General features: G+C 38.2%; 3 protein-coding genes and 1 non-coding gene across 4 annotated transcripts; 3 read left to right on the forward strand and 1 right to left on the reverse strand.

The window, feature by feature from the left end:
• Positions 1 to 4,514: 4,514 nt before the first annotated feature.
• LOC113306851 (callose synthase 12-like) lies at positions 4,515 to 10,893 on the forward strand. Its single transcript, XM_026555768.1, has 4 exons — positions 4,515 to 9,978; positions 10,131 to 10,219; positions 10,413 to 10,498; positions 10,609 to 10,893. Exon 1 carries the CDS (start codon positions 4,605 to 4,607, stop codon positions 9,957 to 9,959), a length of 5,355 nt encoding a protein of 1,784 aa, XP_026411553.1. The 5' UTR covers positions 4,515 to 4,604; the 3' UTR covers positions 9,960 to 9,978; positions 10,131 to 10,219; positions 10,413 to 10,498; positions 10,609 to 10,893.
• LOC113342094 lies at positions 7,600 to 7,680 on the forward strand. Its single transcript, XR_003356402.1, has one exon. It is a non-coding gene; the product is annotated as a small nucleolar RNA J33 (small nucleolar RNA).
• A 504-nt stretch (positions 10,894 to 11,397) lies between the features above and the next one.
• Positions 11,398 to 12,586, forward strand: LOC113306860. The gene is made up of 2 exons (XM_026555778.1): positions 11,398 to 11,782; positions 12,136 to 12,586. Exons 1-2 carry the CDS (start codon positions 11,611 to 11,613, stop codon positions 12,411 to 12,413), a joined length of 450 nt encoding a protein of 149 aa, XP_026411563.1. The 5' UTR covers positions 11,398 to 11,610; the 3' UTR covers positions 12,414 to 12,586.
• Positions 12,587 to 12,964: 378 nt separating this feature from the next.
• Positions 12,965 to 15,883, reverse strand: LOC113353445. Its single transcript, XM_026597047.1, has one exon. The coding sequence runs from the start codon at positions 15,881 to 15,883 to the stop codon at positions 12,965 to 12,967; it is 2,919 nt and encodes a 972-aa protein (XP_026452832.1).
• Between the last annotated feature and the right edge of the window lie 608 nt (positions 15,884 to 16,491).

Here is a 16,491-nt window from a genome sequence, read left to right on the forward strand (position 1 = left end):
CAGAACAAAACTCGTAGGTATTTCTGTGGGAGACAGATTTATCTATTACTGTTGACTTTTCTGTGTGGTACAGGTTTGTTAATTAAAGTCTTGGACTTTGGGTTGTAGCAACTCTTAGTTGTGGGTGAGATCAGCTAAGGGAATCAAGTGTGTAGTATCTTGCTGGGATCAGAGACGTAAGGAGCGCAACTGTACCTTGGATCAGTGTGAGATTGATTGGGGTTCAACTACAGTCCAGACCAAAGTTAGTTTGTAATAGGCTAGTGTCGTAGCGGCTTAATACAGTGTGTGTTCAATCTGGACTAGGTCCCGGGGTTTTTCTGTATTTTTGGTTTCCTCGTTAACAAAACTTCTGGTGTATGTGTTATTTCTTTTCCGCATTATATTTTGTTATATAATTGAAATATCACAGGTTGTGCGTTGAATCGATCAATTGGTAAATCCAACCTTTGGTTGTTGATTGAAATTAATTGATCCTTGAACATTGGTCTTCGGTAGCGTTCATGTGATTTCTCTTGTATTTAATTAGACTCGCAGATTGCTATTTGCTTGAATAAGTATTGAATAGAGAAATTGAGATATAACTCCTTGATATACTTTTATTAAGATTGAGTCTGACTGTCTAGTTGATTCTCTTGAAAGTATATTGGAGTTAGTCCATACAGATTGCTAAGCGAAATATTGGGTGAGGCTGTTAGACCCCCACTTTTTCAAAGACTATTAAATCCTGAAAGTTAGGACCAATCCTAACCTAAGTAGTTATGACAATTAAATCATGACTAAAATTCCCAACTCAACAACTATGGTTGGGATAAACACTCCACGACCATATCATTATGTTCTAACGGCCATAGCCAAGTCATGGCCAAACCCTAATTCTCGTGGCCAAGTTGTGCCACTCCCGTGCCCTAAATCGGTCATTATTAAGTCACAACTAAACACATGTTGGCCCAACCACTATGGTTAATGTCACGGGTTCAAACTATCCAAATGCAACAACCAACCTTGACAATGACACTATGCTCCAAAACACAGTTCAGCCAACTCGCCCTTAGCCAATTTTTTCACTTCTTGACTAAAACTCTATTCAACCCATACTAAACAAAAATTCTGCTCACAAATCATTCAAGTCTTCAAAACCGTACACTTTTGCACCAACTGGCATTAGCCCAGTTGGCTATAGGTTGGACTCTTAACTGAAAGGTTGCGGGTTCAATTCCCGCTGCTAATCAATCAAAAAAAGTTACAAGTAGCAGTGACAGTTATAGTAGTTGGAGAGATAATGGAATACGATAAAAAGGGGTTTTCCAGAAACTTCCCTAAAATATCTCACATTACCTCCATTATCTCCATATTTCCCATCTCTCCACAACCTCGCTACCTCCACTACTTACGAGAAAAGCAGTTTGTATTCTAAACTACTATAAATAGGCCACTTAATTAGCCTATTCAGAAAACAGAACAAGCTTACCATATCCAAAAACTCTGTTATTCTTTATAGTTCAAGACCCAAATACACAATTCCAAACACTGCAATTTTTTTAACTTTCTTTGCTTTCCTCCCTTAAGATCAACCCATCTTTTCTCATTGTGATCGAAGCAGGAGGGAACGACTACTTTCGTAGTTTAGGCTTGTCCTGTTAGATTTTGATTTTCGAACCTAAAAGAAAGTACTACAGCGGTGCATTTCTTTTTCCTAGAAGTGATTTTTAGGTATTAACAGATACATACTAGGTTATTAGTTGATATTGATTTATGAGATCGTCCAAGATAAACTTGTCTTCACATCAGGTATCAGATCTTTACTGTTGATATGTGCTACTGACTATGACAAGTTTGTCCATACAGGTTTCCATCAAAATTTGGTAGTGTACTTCATACCCCCTTTTTTTTTTCAAATGAGCATCATGAAAAGCACCAGCTTTAATTTCAATAGCACTTCACATCGGTCAGTCAAAAAAGTGATGCGTCAATCATCCACAACTTTACTGAGCTTGACCATAAACCAATGCAAATTATCATTGTCTTCCCCGGGATCTAATGCATACGCAAAAAGATAAAACCCTGCAAAAAGAAAAGTAAAAATAAGATTCTAATTAAACTACAAGGAATAAACAATACATATCTCTTTGTACTGGTACTAGATTTGGAAAGAAAGCTCAGAGAACTAAAAGAAACTCAAAGAGTTGCTGAACAAAATAAGAAAATAAACTTTGCATATAGGGTAACAAAAAAGCTGAACAGAAAAAATAAAATTTGGCACATAAAAAACTTTTCAACAAATATGTACCATAAAATAGTTACCTTGATGGCCATTAAGACATGTGGCAACCATTAGACCCCTCTTACACTCATAGCAAGAATGTGGCATCACAAAAAAAATCTTCAAAAAAACAAAAAGCATGACTTTAAGAAAAATAAAAGTAAACCAAATCAAACAGATGCTCAAAAGAAATGTAAACAAAAACAATGTAGTGACTTATCAACCAAAGAACACGATTACAAAAATAGATTCAAAAATCAACAAAAATACTAAAACACGAATAAAAACAAATAAAATTAACCATAAATAAATCACATAATGTACAATAAAGAAAATGATAATAGGAAAAAGTTACTAATTGAGAAAGCAAAGAGTGAAAAAAGAAGAAGAGACAAATCAGGAAATCGAGCTAATCATCATATGATTCAGTTGAAACAAAGAAAACCAAAATCAAGCCGAGAAGGTGATAATATAATTTGATGTTCAAATCTGGATTAGGTACCAGAGTTTTTGTGCATTTGTGGTTTCCTCGTTAACAAAAAAATTCATGTCTGTGTTATTTATTTCTTTGCATTATATTGTTTATCTTTATAATTAAAATATTATAGGTTGTACTCATTAGAGGGAGGGGAATTTTAAAATCTTTTTAAAAAATAATTACAAATCTTGCACGTACAATGGACCCGGGATAATAATGTTGTCCAAAATCATGAAAAAACATTAGCAGTTAAACCAGTTTTACAGGTGAACCAACAATAACTAGTAATTCCTAGGTTTTATATAACGATGTTAATAGCTCGTTTGGATACCAGAAGCAAAACTATTTCTACTTCTCCGAAAGTAAAAGCCAGAAACAAAATTATTTTGTTTCATAAAAAGTTGATTTTTCAGTTTGTAGAGTCGTTCTGAAACAATATTGCCAAACTGACTTGTGATTTTTTGATTTCCAGTAATCGAAAAATAACTTCTGATATACATCCAAACACTATAAAAGGAATCGGTAACGTTCGTATACGCTGCATGAATATGACCATGGCCACCTTACCACTCTTGGAAAAGGTTTGGTGTAGTCTATCCTTTTCTATCTGCTGTGTGTCGCTGATGATGAAAAAGTGGCTGACGACTAAAGTCTACAGCATAGTCAATTTTATGTTCGTAACATAACCCCACAATGGGTTCCACACATGCTATAAAAGCACACAAACAGTCAAAAAGAGCCGTTGCTTTTAAGCGAAGCTCCTTCGGTGACTCACACTTTAATACCGAATAATACCCCTGTCAGAAAACTTAATTCCTTATACACCCCCACTCACGTGCCACTAAAAGCGATTATATCTTAAAACTTTTGAAAAGCAACGACAGTTTTCCACGCTAAACAGTTGATTCATTTTCCCACTCTCTGTTCGCATAACCTTAAATTCTTACAGTCCTCTCTAATAACGACCATCATCTCTCCAATCCTGAACCCCATCCTCCTCGATCTGCACATAAAAAATCACAGCTCTTGAATGAAATGTAAGAGTACGAACACCTCAGGTGAAAAAAAGCATATTCTTCCACCTCGTTGCCCCCACCAGAATAAGGTTTAAACTCAAAAAAATAAATTACTGCAGTGGACCCTACTCTCCTCCCACTCTCCCCAGTTCAGCCAAAAATCCAAAACAACGGTTTCCAAAACCTCAAAACCCATCTCTCTCTCTCTGTAGTTTGATTGGTTGCCTCTTCCTCTTCAGTTCAGTCATTTTTGTTTCTTTAGTAAAAACTTCCATCTCTAAGGCCGTGTTTGGGATCTTTGACTACATAAAGCTTAGTTAGGGAATTTTTTTCTCTAACTTGAGCAGGATTACCTCGGCATGTATTAATAAAGATGATGTTTGTTTTTCTGTTATATCCATCACGGGTTTATCATGTATTATGTTTGTCTCTCCATATTTTAAATATGTATTTTTATAAAATAATTATGTATTATGGATAAAATTGTCGGAGAAAAAAATAAAAACATAACAATAAAGTTAAAAAAATTGAAAATATTTTGATTAATTAAAATAACTATCTCTATAACCGTCTAACCCAGACAAGGATATTGGTATCCCGGCTATTTTGGAGAATAACATAACCTTGCTTTTTTAGCTTCCTAAAATCAAGAAAGATTTAGTTGTTCATATCCTAGACTAGAATTAGAACAAAACAAACATAATTTAAATGTATTTTCTTGATAACCCAACCTTGGATAGACATTTCCAAGGGGCCAAACACGACCTAAAACTCTCAAAACACCTTCAACTCAAACTCTACTTGCTGTCTTCTCTTTGCTTCTTCTGTCTTGTTTCTTCCAGATGCCATGGCGAATCTCCGGCACCGAACACAACCACCACATAACCGGCCTCCACTTCATCACGGAGTACCAAACAGTAACCCTAATCCAAGAAGAGCGTACAACATCATACCGATACATGATCTAATAGCAGACCATCCGTCGTTACGTTATCCAGAAGTAAGAGCAGTAGCCACAGCACTTAAAACAGTTGGAGACTTAAGAAGACCTCCGTTTATTCAATGGAGAGATGAGTATGATTTACTTGATTGGCTAGGTTTTTTCTTTGGTTTTCAAGCAGATAATATTCGGAATCAGAGAGAACATTTAGTACTTCATCTAGCTAATTCACAGATGAGGAAACAACCTCCGCCTGAGAATGTTGATTCTCTTGATTTAACGGTACTTGCTCATTTTCGTAAGAAATTGCTTTCTAATTATACTTGTTGGTGTTCTTATTTGGGAAGGAAATCTAATGTTTTTATTGCTGATAGGTATTTAGATCCTAGAAAAGAGTTATTGTATGTTTGCTTGTTTCTTTTGATTTGGGGAGAATCTGCCAATATTCGGTTTGTTCCTGAATGTTTGTGTTATATTTTTCATCATATGGCTAAGGATTTGAATATGATTTTGGAGGAGTATCCCGATCCGGAAACTGGTGCGCCGTTTATTCCTTCCATTAGCGGTGAAAATGGGTTTTTGAATCTTGTTATTACTCCATTTTATAATATTCTTAGCGAGGAAGTTAAGAATAGTAGAAATGGTACTGCTCCTCATTCTGCTTGGAGGAATTATGATGATATTAATGAGTACTTTTGGAGGAGACGATGTTTTTCCAGATTGAAATGGCCTATTAATACCTCGAGTAATTTTTTTACTACTAAAAAGCAAGGGAAAGGGGTTGGCAAAACTGGGTACGTTGAACAAAGATCATTTTGGAATATATTTCGAAGTTTTGATCGGCTTTGGATTTTGCTCATTTTGTATCTTCAAGCTGCTATAATTGTTGCTTGGGGAGGGCAACAATTTCCTTGGCAAGCATTGGATGATAGAGATGTTCAGGTATCAGTTCTTACTATTTTTATAACCTGGTCAGGTCTTAGATTTCTTCAAACAATACTCGATGCCGGAACTCAGTATAGTTTGGTTTCAAGGGAGAATGTTTTACTTGGTGTAAGAATGGTGCTAAAATGTTTTGTTGCAATTGGGTGGATAATTGTCTTTGGTGTTTTCTATGGAAGGATTTGGTCCCAGAGAAACTATGACAGGTCCCGGATAAACTTTGATGGTAGATGGTCAGATGAAGCTAATCGTAGGTTACTGAATTTCTTATGGGCAGCATTGGTGTTCGTAGTTCCAGAGGTTTTGGCATTGGCTCTGTTTATTATTCCTTGGGTTAGGAACATTCTTGAAGAGACCAATTGGAAGATCTTTTATGCTTTCACGTGGTGGTTTCAGACGCGAACTTTCGTGGGCCGTGGTCTCAGAGAGGGACTTGTTGACAACCTAAAGTATACGACCTTTTGGTTTTTCACTTTGCTTTCAAAGTTCTGTTTCAGTTACTTCCTACAGATCAAACCCTTGGTCAATCCTACAAAGGCCATTTTAAAGCTCAACAGGATAGAATACAAGTGGCATGAGTTCTTTTCTAACACCAACAAGTTGGCCATCGGTATGTTATGGCTTCCAGTGATTCTTATTTATCTCATGGATTTGCAGATTTGGTATTCCATTTTCTCCTCCCTTGTCGGGGCAATTGTTGGGTTATTCTCGCATTTGGGAGAGATCCGTAATATTGAACAACTGAGACTTAGGTTTCAGTTCTTCTCTAGTGCAATGCAATTTAATCTTATGCCTGAGGAACAGTTGTTCAAGGATAGGCGTTCATTGAGGAGCAAAGTGAATGATGCTATGCACCGGTTGAAGCTTCGATATGGGCTGGGGCGGCCTTACAAGAAGATTGAAATGGACCAGGTGGAGGCCACCAAGTTTGCTATGATATGGAATGAGATCCTTATGAATTTCAGGGAGGAAGACATTATTTGTGACCGCGAGCTTGAGCTCATGGAACTGCCACAGAGTTCTTGGAGAATCAGGGTTATCCGGTGGCCTTGTTTACTCTTGTGTAATGAATTGCTGCTTGCTCTCGGGCATGCAAAAGAGTCGGGTCAGTATTCTGATAGGGCTCTCTGGTTTAAGGTCTGCAAGAATGAGTATAGAAGGTGTGCCGTCATTGAAGCTTATGATAGCATCAAACACTTACTTCTCGGGATCATCAAACCTTGTACAGAAGATTATTCAATTCTTAAAAAGTTGTTTTTTGAGATTGATGAAGCTCTTAAGTACGGGAAGTTTACAGACACGTACTTGACGAAATTATTGCCAGATATTCATGCCAAATTTGTCGCCCTCGTTGAACTCCTGCTCAAATCTGAGAAAGATATGTGCAAAATTGCCACTACATTGCAGGCCCTTCACGAGATTTACATCAGAGACTTCTCAAAGGTGAAGAGGACCCAGGAGCAGCTAAAGGAAGATGGGTTGGCAAGTCTGAAGGATGCATCCAGCAAGGATTTACTATTTGATGATGTTCTCGAAATACCGGATGAAGACAATGTTTCCTTCTATCGCCAGCTTCGGCGTTTGCATACTATTCTCACTTCCAGGGATTCATTGCATAATCTACCAATAAATCTTGAGGCACGACGTCGTATTGCTTTCTTCAGCAATTCCCTGTTTATGAACATGCCTCGTGCTCCAGAAGTTGAAAAAATGATGGCTTTCAGTGTTTTGACTCCTTACTACAATGAAGAAGTCGTGTACGGCAAAGAACAATTGCGAACTGAGAATGAAGATGGTATATCTACCTTGTTTTATTTGCAGAAGATTTATGCAGATGAATGGAGCAACTTCTTGCAACGCATGCGCAGAGAGGGTATGGTCGATGAAGAAGAGATCTGGACAACCAAGTTGAGGGATCTACGTCTTTGGGCATCTTACCGAGGCCAAACACTTTCACGTACTGTAAGAGGAATGATGTATTACTATAAGGCTCTTACGATGCTGGCATACTTAGATTCCGCATCTGAAATGGACATTAAAAACGGAGCAGTTGGACTTTCTTCCATGAGAAGAGACAGTGGTTTAGATGGTCTAGGGTTGCACGCGTCACAATCTTTGCATACTTCACAGTCTTTGCAAGGTGGTCTGAGCAGGGCAAGTAGCGGAGTAAGTGTGTTATTTAAAGGCCACGAATTTGGGGCTGCTATGATGAAGTTCACTTATGTAGTGGCGTGTCAGATCTACGGGACGCAGAAAGCAAAGAAAGACCCGCGTGCTGAGGAAATTTTGTATCTGATGAGGAACAATGAAGCTCTTCGAGTGGCCTATGTTGATGAGGTGCAAATTGGGAGGGATGAAATGGCGTATTATTCTGTTCTTGTGAAGTATGATCAGCAGCTGAAGAGGGAGGTAGAGATTTACAGGATAAAGTTACCAGGTCCTTTGAAGCTTGGAGAGGGTAAACCGGAGAATCAGAACCATGCAATTATCTTCACTAGAGGTGACGCGATTCAGACCATTGATATGAACCAGGATAACTATTTTGAGGAAGCTCTGAAGATGCGTAATCTACTGGAGGAATATAGCAAATATTATGGCATTCGTAAACCTACCATCTTAGGAGTTCGTGAGAACGTCTTTACTGGTTCTGTATCTTCCCTCGCTTGGTTTATGTCTGCTCAGGAGACAAGTTTTGTCACCCTAGGTCAGCGTGTTCTTGCAAACCCTCTAAAGGTGAGAATGCATTACGGGCACCCAGATGTGTTTGACAGGTTCTGGTTCTTATCTCGAGGTGGCATTAGCAAGGCTTCAAGAGTAATCAACATCAGTGAGGACATATTCGCGGGTTTCAATTGCACGTTAAGAGGCGGTAACGTGACACACCATGAATACATCCAAGTTGGCAAAGGAAGAGATGTTGGGTTGAATCAGATATCAATGTTTGAAGCTAAGGTTGCTAGTGGCAACGGTGAACAAGCTCTTAGTAGAGATGTTTACCGATTAGGTCATAGACTTGACTTTTTCCGGATGCTTTCATTTTTCTACACTACCGTTGGGTTCTTTTTTAACACGATGATGGTGATTGTTACTGTTTATTCATTTGTTTGGGGGCGACTTTATCTTGCTCTCAGTGGCATTGAGGGCTCCATGATGAATTCTTCCAATAATAAAGCATTTGGTGCAATCCTCAATCAGCAGTTTGTTATCCAGCTTGGCATGTTCACTGCCCTTCCAATGATTGTGGAAAATACTCTCGAGCATGGCTTCCTTCCGGCTATATGGGATTTCTTGACGATGCAACTTCAGCTGGCATCTGTTTTTTACACATTCTCAATGGGTACTCGCACCCATTACTTCGGCAGAACCATTCTTCACGGTGGAGCTAAGTACCGAGCAACAGGCCGTGGTTTTGTTGTGGAGCACAAAAGCTTCAGTGAAAATTATAGACTCTATGCTCGTAGCCATTTTGTGAAAGCCATAGAGCTTGGCATCATACTAACAGTATATGCTGCACACAGCCCAATGGCGAAAGATACTTTTTTTTACATTGCCATGACAATCACGAGCTGGTTTCTTGTAGTATCATGGATTATGGCACCCTTTGTTTTCAACCCTTCAGGATTTGATTGGTTAAAAACTGTATATGACTTTGAGGAATTCATGAGTTGGATATGGTATAAAGGTGGGGTGTTCACAAAAGCTGATCAGAGCTGGGAAACATGGTGGTATGAAGAACAAGACCATCTGAGAACAACAGGCTTGTGGGGGAAGTTGTTGGAAATAATTCTGGATCTGCGTTACTTCTTTTTTCAGTATGGGGTTGTATACCAACTTGGAATTTCCGATGGAAAGACCAGTATTGCAGTTTACTTACTTTCATGGATTTTCGTGATCTTCGTTGTTGGGATATATGTGATAATTGGATATGCTCAGGACAAGTACGCTGCTAGAGAACACTCAAAATATCGCCTGGTCCAGTGGGTTGTGCTTCTGCTTACAGTTTTTATAATTGTTATATTGTTGGAGTTCACCGAGTTCGTAGTCCTTGATCTGCTAACGGGGATGTTGGCTTTCATACCTACGGGATGGGGACTACTCTCTATAGCTCAGGTAATCAGGCCGTTTCTGCAGTCGACTGTGTTATGGGACACTGTTGTGTCACTAGCTCGTCTGTATGATGTTCTGCTTGGAATTATCGTCTTGGCCCCCGTAGCACTATTATCGTGGCTCCCTGGTTTCCAGTCAATGCAGACTAGGATACTCTTCAATGAAGCATTCAGTAGAGGTCTTCAGATATCTCGTATTCTAGCGGGGAAATAGTTTAGCTTTGAGTATGGAGGTAAAATCTTGGGCTACATTTTAATTTCTGAAATTTCTAGCTTGCTACTTGAGTATGTGTTTTGTGTAAAGTATTTGGATCTGTTTTGTCAAGTATCATCCATTTTAATTGTGCATATTCCTAATTATGGATGCTAACATTATGTGCCACAGATTTACGGATGGACCCCAAACTGATTGTACGAAGAGGTGTTCTTGGGTCTGTTGCTGACAATGGAGAACTTTTCCCTGCCAATTTTAATGTAAGACTGACAATGCTAATGTTTTTGCAACCGTTCCATTAATTTTGGTTTATCAGTTGCTACTTGATTATGTGTTTTGTGTAATGCCTATTGATTTATTATATCAACTATATATTCCATTTCTTGGTTTGTAACAACTGTTGATTAAGCATAATGCTGACTACCATAGCTGTGTAACATTGTGATGCCACAGGTTTACTGACCCCTAACCAATTGCATGAGAGGATGTTCTCGTGTGTATTGCTGACAACCAAGATCTCTTCTCTCCTCAGTTGTAATGTAAGTCTGAGAATGCCAAAACACATTCAAGATCCATTATTTGCTTTGGTTCTTCGGTTGACCTTTGTTGCTTTAGTTTTCTGACTTCTGCATTTCCTGTTCATGTTTAGGGTTGTTGTTTTGATATCTGAAACTAAATGGAAAGCGGCATTGTTGGGGTTGCAGTTGTTCATCATCATCATCTCCTTATTTTGACATGCATGATTTCTTAGTATTATATACTGATTCTTATCTTGGGTTGTAGTTTCTTGAGTCGTACATATCCATTCTTAGCTTAATTAGCTTCTCTAGAATTTCGTATGTTCTTAGAAGTTCACCAACTGAACTAGCAATGTGTATATCACTAGTATGTAAAATTTCTCAATAGAAATGGCATTCCACTTGATTTGAATTTTCCCAATTCTTTAGCTGTCTTCCAATTCTCAGTTCAACTTTAACCAAAAATGCATAATACTACTCGCCTTGTTGCCAACCCATGAAAGAGGGATAATCTTGAGTATATTCCGCAAACAGTTATCTACACGGATTTAGCCGAAGGCACTAGGGGCCTAGGTCTGAGAAAACAAAAGGTCAAATGTTACGATAAAAAAAACAATAGATGCGGAGTAGCTTCGATTACAAGGTTTAATGTGCTCAATTTTCATAGGTAAAAACGGTGGATTCTCATTTTTTACTTCTCAAGTTGAATGTCTACGCATACGCACACATAAGGTGGAGGTAACATCAGTGACTTTTCTTGTATAAGAAAATACAAAAAGGGGTTTTGGCATTTATGCTTCTTTCTCTAGGTGATTATTGAATGAAGACTACTTCGATTTTGTAATATTTTTAGGTAGTAGAAGACACAGTGCATTAAAGAGATAACCTCAACAGCCGATGCATGGATGGCCACTCGTCTCTGAAATACTCAACGAGTCTGGCTCCCAGAGAGAGAGAGAGAGAGAGACTAGTCCTTGCTCTACGAAGAGCACACTGTTGGGCTAGATTTACATTTCTAGGCCGAATGTGATGATTCGGTGTTCTATTATAAAAGAAACACCACACATCAAACATGCACACAACAAAACAAAGAGCCAAGCTTATCAAACAGAAAGTGAGAGAAGGATATTAGGATGCAGAGCTTGAGTGAAGAAGCTGTTCTCAACATTCCTGCAAGCAAAGCATGGAGTATGTACAGAGATGATAAGCTAATCAGCAAAATTAACCCAGATATGCTCTCTGGTGCTGAATACATAAAGGGTGATGGCGGCCCTGGCAGTCTCAGGGTGTTCAAGCTTGGCCCTGGTCAGTTCTCTCTCTAGACTTTTGTACAGATTCGACAACGAAAACAGTGTTGCATTTGCATGTTTGATTTTCTTTTCTTAAGAGTTTTAAACTAAAAAAAAATTAAGAACATCAGATAAGACTTATTGTTCAGAGCACTTTGGATAGATCCTTTAGTTTTCTATGTGGACGCATGCATGAACAATGGTGAGTGTCTCACAGTGGTGATATAACCCTGAAACAAAAATAAATTCTTTCCATATTTCATTACTATACCACTAATGCCTTCCTTTTGAGCCACTGTGTTACTGTATAAGTGTGAAAGAACAGATGAACAAATTTGTTATCTTTAATATGTGTTTGTGTATACACAGCTGTTCACAGCTACGTGAAAGAGTCGACACAGAAGATAGAGAAGGTGGTGGAGGGACAGTCTGTTACTTACGAAGTAATCGCAGGAGAACTGAAGGACATGTATAATTTCTACAGGGTTACCTTCTCGTTTCTTCCAGTACCTGGAAAAGAAGATGAACAATGCATTGCAGAATGGAAATCAGAATATGAACCACTCTCAGCCACCACACCTCCACCAGAAAAAGCACGTGATGCTGCTCTCGGATTTCTCAAATCCTTTGAGAAATTTGGCTGCTAACAAATTTTGTTAGCATTGGACTTGCCATATAAGATGGTAGTTAGTATCCTAAAGGTGGTTTATCTACTAGTAGGCTCCTTAATTTTACACAAATAAAACTGTATCACAGTTCATATAAAATGAAATATGTGTGGTTTAAACCCTCTAATATCAAAATGTTGGTTTAGATGTCAGTAACCTTTCACTTGCTTTCATGGAAATCGTGTTTTCAGATCCTGTCAGAATAGGTGCCAAAAAAGTAAAGCAATTAAAAGGCTTAAAAATGATCCACAACAATTAGCATCCACTTTTATTACTTCTCCCCAGAACCAATTACATCTTCCCTCTAAACACAATCAGTTTATCTTCTTCAAGAATATCATAATCTAAATATACAACCATTTCTTAGATGCTTGTTTTACAGATTATGAATCACTACTAAGAAATATAGAAATTAACAAATGAGAATTTCATACCTCTGTCAAAACATGCCTTTACCTGTATCCACTAGTATGGAAGAAGACCCTAGTATAAAAAATGGGAAAAGTTTGGATGTGTGGATAGTTACCCTTTTACAGTCCCTCACTGCTATCAATAGGTACCATCTCATATACTGACTGCTGTTTAAATCTCTGAGGAAGTATGCACCTACCTCCAAACCTCTGTTGGAAGTAAATGAGGCCAGCAAATAGCAAACTTACACAAATGATAATAACATCCCACGCGGTGGAAAAAAAATCTCCTGTGTGCTTTGCATAAATCTCAAACTCAGGATTCACATTTGCATAACTGCGAAGCCTGTAGAGATCGTATGCATGTGGTAACGACCGGACTATGCTGGTTCCAAAATAGAATAGAGGAGAAAGGGCCATATCCTTCGAGTTTGAGAATATGTTGAGCAAGATTTGGGGTAGTAGAAAATTGTCCCGCACTAAACCGGCATAAGATCTCATGTCCCTCAAGATAGAATGACTCTGGTAACTAGCAAGAATATGTCCATGGAGTTGTGGAGCCCGACTATAATGATTTTTGAACCAGTGGATCATCAAAGCAATCAACGCACCGATTATAAACAATGGTAGCGAAACACACAAAGAGTTCTTTTCTGCATTCCATAATCCCTTTTGGCCTTCATTACTCATTCTCGTAGACCAAGTTAATTGGAGAAGTCTGAACTGCAATAAGAAAGCTACCATTGTAACTACCCTCACAATCACCTCATTCACCTCAAGCCATCCACCACTACCAATCAAGACATGCTGACGGTAACGACTTGTAAAGAACAAGGCTTCAAAGTTCAGAACTAGAGGTATCATGTGGCCCAGAGTAAGAATGACAAGCATCACAATTGAGATGGATGAAATCACATCAGGATGTTTCTTTACGTAATAGAGCTGCAACCCAACAAATACACAAGCTAAAGTGTTAGATATCAGAACCATGGTAATTTCCAAATCCATTCTCCAGATGGATTCTTTTGCCTGGGTTGAGTACATTGCCCTTGAAGACAACTCTAAACTCTCAAAGTGAAGAGAGTCTGTTTTTGGTCTTGTGCTTTGTATTGATCCCTTGACAGTCTCTCCATTATACGAATTCAATGGAGGGAACTGAATGCTAATGCTGATGTTACAATCCATTGAATCACTTATTGTTGAGTTCTGATGATTTAACCATAGCTTCCGACAACCCATCATACACAAGCTTCCTGTTTTAGTGTCGTAGATGCCTTCTGCTGAAACATCATATGGTTTGTTCTGATTTACGGGCATATTATTTGAAGAGAGCCTTCCCGCCAAACTGAAACCCGGTGGAGGCCTGAAGCTTATCACGTAGCTGATATTAAGAAGGCGGCTGCGGCTGTGGTTAGCATGAAGTATTCCAGGCCCCTGGTACACAAAACCCAGTCTATGAATATAAGGAAGGCTGTTATAAAATTCATCACCTACAGATAGAGGGACCGAGTACCCCCAAGCCACCTTTCCCTTGCTATCTTTAACTGACATGTCGAATCTCATGTCATATGAGTAGCCGTCAGGATATTTCTTTCCCATATTTTTCAGGGACTTCTTCTCCATACACGAATTAATCGCACTCCCATTACCAGTATACGCATATCTCAAACCTTGAACACGCAACATTCCACTAGCAGAACTTTGAAACAAAACTTTATCAAAATAACCTGACTCATTCACTGTTTTATTACTCCATATTTCTCCAACAACAGTACTCCTACTTCTGACCGACAGAGCAGCAGGGAATCTCAAACTCAACCTAATAGAACAATTACCGACAGATGCACTGGCCAAAGAATCCGTAAAATTCAAAATCCTACAAGCAATTACATGTAGCTGATTCTTCTCCTCATCCCAAACTCCTTCCCCAACCAATGTTGTACTAGGAATCAAAGCATCATGATACCCAAAGTAAGTCCCATTTTTAAAACCAACCAATAACCTCAACCTTTTCTTATCTGGTGAACACTGAATTCCACTGAAAGACATAGAATCCGGCAAAAAATCGATACTCCTACCAAGAACATTACAATTACCAGCATCAACACAACCATTTTCATACTCCAATTCAAAGCCATTACTCGATCTAATCAACGCCGAACATATCCCCCCAACAGAATCAAAACCAAGAGACGACAACAATTCGTCATCCTTACTCACATTCTCAAACCCATTCTCATACTCCTTCAAAGATAAAGAGTAATTATAATTCCTCTGAGAAAATGCTAATATAGATATAGGTTCAAAGTAATTGACACTATCATCAGTATTACCCGCACTCTCCAAAGTACCAGTGATCAAACTAGTCATAATAGTCGAATTATTTGGATAATTAAGCTTAAACACACCAGAAAGTTCAAGCATATTACCTTCTTTTGAGTAAGTACTAGCTGATCCCACCATACAAAGCTTCCCAGTAGATTGTGAATAAAAACCTTGTAAAGTAAAACTTAATCTATTCCTCCCCAATCTATATCTAGGACCTCCTCGATATCGAAATTTACCATGTCGATATGCGCCACCACCACCACCGTAAGTCGTTCTATTCAAAGCAGTGGGATATCTTGCTGATCCAAAGAAAATCAAGGTTGCTTCAACTTTCTGAATACCTTCTGTATCAGTACTGTAAAGATTCCGAGTGCGAAAAACTAACGATTTTGGGGAATTAAATGAAGATTGAAGATTCTGAGAAAGAAACTTATCACCACCATTGTAATATCCATTTTGTAGTTGAAGGAATTCTGATGGTGATAGGTTTATATTGTTTGATTTAGATTCAGGGACTATTGAATCACAGTGGTCACTGTAAGTGATTTTAATGGAAGGGGATGAATTCTGAAAGGTTGGATCAATTTGATATGAAGTAGTAATGGAGATGTTCAAGATGAATAAGAGGATTATTATGATAAGGATTAGTGTTAATGAAGAAGCCCTAACCCTAAAACTTGATTTTGTTGACGGAGATGAAGTCGTCGCCATTGGCAGTAGAAACTACGTCAGACGACCACAACAGGCAGTGTGTGTGATTTTGAAATCTTTCATGTCCTTTCCTCTCTCTCTTATTTCTAGAGTTAAACGAAGAAAATTATTTTATATTTATACTCGCCGGCTTCGACGGAATATATTACATCGTTACTGCCAACGGAGGTAAAACATGAGCATCGCTTGTTCTACTCGCCGGCTCTTGGCAGAATAAACTACGCTACTGCCATTTACACTGGATGAATCGTTTTCTCGGGAAAAAAATGGAAAGGATTTTTTTATTTATTATTCCCTTTAATTTTTTTTTGTAGTTCCATCCAAAATACTTAGCGAGATAAGTAGGGTTTTTAGATTTCTCCACGAAATTACCAACAATATTTTTTAAGTTTTAATTTGGAGTGATAAGATTATTCTTAACATAGGAATTGCAATTAATGTCTGAAGATTTTCTTTTGACTACAATTAATGCTGGAAGATTTGTAGATGTAAAAAAATTAGTCTTTTTTTTAATATGCGTGAAAACTCCAAATCCTTGTCTAAACTGGAACAAGTAGATTTATTTATTTTTTTTCGTTATAAGAGCATCTCCAAGAGAAGGTGCAAAA

The sequence above is a fragment of the Papaver somniferum genome, chromosome 1 (genome assembly GCF_003573695.1).
Source record: "Papaver somniferum cultivar HN1 chromosome 1, ASM357369v1, whole genome shotgun sequence".
In the NCBI taxonomy this organism is placed as follows: domain Eukaryota; kingdom Viridiplantae; phylum Streptophyta; class Magnoliopsida; order Ranunculales; family Papaveraceae; genus Papaver; species Papaver somniferum.

What these genes read in the sequence shown, in the direction of transcription:
- LOC113306851 (XM_026555768.1), top strand. Translation starts at nt 4,605, where the DNA reads ATGGCGAATCTCCGGCACCGAACACAACCACCACATAACCGGCCTCCA.
- LOC113306860 (XM_026555778.1), top strand. Translation starts at nt 11,611, where the DNA reads ATGCAGAGCTTGAGTGAAGAAGCTGTTCTCAACATTCCTGCAAGCAAA. An exon ending in GGTGTTCAAGCTTGGCCCTG is followed by an intron (nt 11,783 to 12,135) that starts GTCAGTTCTCTC and finishes GTGTATACACAG; the next exon opens with CTGTTCACAGCTACGTGAAA.
- LOC113353445 (XM_026597047.1), bottom strand. Translation starts at nt 15,883, where the DNA reads ATGGCGACGACTTCATCTCCGTCAACAAAATCAAGTTTTAGGGTTAGG.